We start from the raw sequence: 2,650 nt of genomic DNA, 5'->3' as shown, positions 1-2,650 counted from the left end.
GCCTGCCCGCCGCCGCCTGGAGCCCGGCCCTGCTGCCGCCCGCCGCCCGCAGGTACCGGCACCGGGGACGCGGGGATGGGGGCAGCGGGCACGGCGGGAATCGCCTGCTGTGGGTACCCGGTACCGGGGGGCGCCAGGAACCGCGGGCTGCCGATACTGGGGGCTCCCAGTTCTTGGCATCCAGGAGTGCCCGGGAGCTCCGGGCACGGGGGATTTGGGCACCTGGGGCGTCAGGCACGGCGGGATCCGGGGGTCTGCGGGTGCCAGGGGTCCAAGGTCATGGACCGGGCATGGGGGCATCGGGTGTCGAGSACATCAGGCACGGGGTCTGTGGGTACTGGGGGGCTCTGAGCACCAGGCGTGGGGGCCACCATGGATCGGGGGCAAGGGGCTGTGTGGGCCATGCTGCTGGGGCTACTGGGGTGGGGGTACTGGGAGATGCTGGATCTTGCTGGACTTACTGGAGCTGGGAGTTGTGGGGCCAGCAGGGCTTACTGGGGGGTTACTGGGTCTAGCGGCACTTACTGGGGTATCAGAGCTGCTGGGGTGAGCTGGGGCTACTGGGGCTGCCTGGGTATACCGGGATATGCTGGAGATACTGGGGCTGCCTGGCTATATTGGGAAAATGGGGCTGCCTGGCCATACTGGGGCTATGGAGGCCACTGGGACTATTGGGGCTGCTGGGGCTCCTGGGGCTGCCCGGTTGTATTGGGATACTGGGGTGCCTCGGCATGCTGGCACTACTGGGAGTTCTGGGCATRCTGGGACTGCTGGAGTTGGTGAAGAGTGATGTCCCCAGCGCCAGGGTCCCGCCCGTCCCGTGGAGGTGGCCCAGTCCGGAGGGGGTCTGGGGGGCTGTGGTCCCTGTCCCAGCGGCAGCGGGGTGGTGGCGGTGGCGGGGGGGTTGTTTACAGGAAACCCTTGGCTCTGGCCGTGTCTCCGGCACCGGATTGCCGGGACCTCCCGGTTCCGCTCGGCTCGGCTCGGCGACGGGCAGAAGCCGCCTCATTTCCCCTTCCCCTACCGGCCAAGCCCAGGAAGCCCCCGGCGCCTTGGCACYAGCCTGCCGTGCCCCCGGGAGCCCCCAGCCCAGCCCACCCCGTGCCATCCCATCCCTCCCTGGCGCATCGCTGCGATCCCACGTGCCCGAATCGAGGGCGCAAAGCCAAGCGCATGGTTTGGGGAATGGGTGTAGGATCGGGAGCCAAGCCCGGTGTGGGCTTTGCCCCGGGTGGGCACCAGCCTTGGCACCGGAGCTCGGGCCCCTGGGTGCCAGCGCGGTGGCGGGTGGGCCGGGGTCGCAGCGGGCCATGCRGGCGCTCACACGCCCGAGCCTGCCCGCTCCTGCCCCGCTCCTGGGAGGGCATTCCCCTCGGGAAGCGAGCCGGGACTCATCCCCATCCTCATCCCACTCCCGGCAGGCACCAGCGCGGCTGGAGCTGGCACCGCGCAAGGGGGCGATGCCCCCCGGGACCCCCTCGGCCCGGCGGGGTGGCAGCGGGAGCGTGGCGACAGCTCCGGCGGGCTCTGCGCTGCCACAGCCCTGGCACGGCGCCMGCCTGGGCCGCTGCCCGGCCGGAAAGCCCTGTGCCACCCCGCTGTCCCCCGCCCGCCTCCGGCACCTCCCAGACAATTGTCCCCCTCGCGGCGCCCGCTCGTCCCTGCTGCCACCGCCTCCCTCCTTGCAGCACTGCAGMGGTCCCGAAAAGCTCGTTTTTGACCCAAATTGAGCAGCCTTTGAGTTTGGAGCTGCCGAGGGTACGGCGAGTCCTTTCCGCCGCGGGGATGGGGACACTCGGCACAGTGGCACTGGTGTCCCCCCCGCTCTGCAGGGGGAAACTGAGGCTGGGGTGCCCGGGGCAGGGGTGGGCAGAGGCTGGCATGTGGGGCAGAAGAAAGGAGCCTTTGTGTGGGGTGGGCTGGGGGTGCGGGGGGACTCCGGGCCCCGCTCCAGGCCGGCCGGCGCCAGCGCCGTGCCGGGAATGCAGCAGGAATGTGGGGCCTCAGCTCCCCCCATGTGTCAGAGCTGCCCATGGGCACCCCAAAAACTGGGGGTGAGCATCTGCCAGGACGGCAGTTTGGGTGGCAGCAACCACACGGTGTCCCCAAGGKAGGGACGGTGACATCGGTGGCTTCCCTTGCAGCAACTGGTGCTCCTACACGGTRACACGGACGGTGTCGTGCCACGTCCAGAACGGGACCTTCCTGCAGAGGGTGTTCCAGGGCTGCCGCTGGCCCCTGGGCTGCAGCGGGGGCAGGTGAGCGGGGCCACCAGGGTCCCCTGGGAGCAGGGACAGCCGGGATGTCCCGGGATGGGTCTGAGCGCTGCCCCTCTGTGCCGCAGCTACCGCGCCGTGCTCCGGCCCCTCTACCGGGTGACCTACAGGACACTGACCGCGCTGGAATGGCGCTGCTGCCCCGGACACGCCGGAGCCAACTGCGAGGAAGGTGGGAGTGGGCATGGGCAGGGGTCCTCTGCATGGTCACAGAGGGGTGGTGGCACTCAGGGACCACGGGACGCGGCCATCGGTGTCACTGGTGGGAATGGGTGAGGAGAAGGATACATGGGCGGGTGGGGTGGATGGAGGGATGGATGGATGGATGGATGGATGGATGGATGGATGGATGGATGGATGGATGGATGGATGGA

The 2,650-nt window shown here is 69.7% G+C and overlaps 1 protein-coding gene across 1 annotated transcript in view; it reads left to right on the top strand.

The window, feature by feature from the left end:
• Positions 1-2: 2 nt before the first annotated feature.
• EMID1 (EMI domain containing 1) overlaps positions 3-2,650 on the top strand; it is a gene marked incomplete at its 5' end in the record, with an annotated part of 14,756 nt that continues 12,108 nt past the window's right edge. Inside the window, 3 exons of the mRNA XM_057385432.1 lie at positions 3-52; positions 2,145-2,258; positions 2,345-2,448. Of these exons, the coding sequence (XP_057241415.1) occupies positions 3-52; positions 2,145-2,258; positions 2,345-2,448 (268 nt within the window). The remainder of the gene's footprint in view (positions 53-2,144; positions 2,259-2,344; positions 2,449-2,650) is intronic.

This window comes from Malurus melanocephalus, unplaced genomic scaffold (assembly GCF_030028575.1).
Source record: "Malurus melanocephalus ecotype Western Australia unplaced genomic scaffold, MMel_1.1 scaffold_825, whole genome shotgun sequence".
NCBI classification, from domain to species: Eukaryota; Metazoa; Chordata; class Aves; order Passeriformes; family Maluridae; genus Malurus; species Malurus melanocephalus.
The sequence above is the reverse complement of the archived record's forward strand: the minus strand, read 5'-3'. Positions and strand labels throughout refer to the sequence as shown.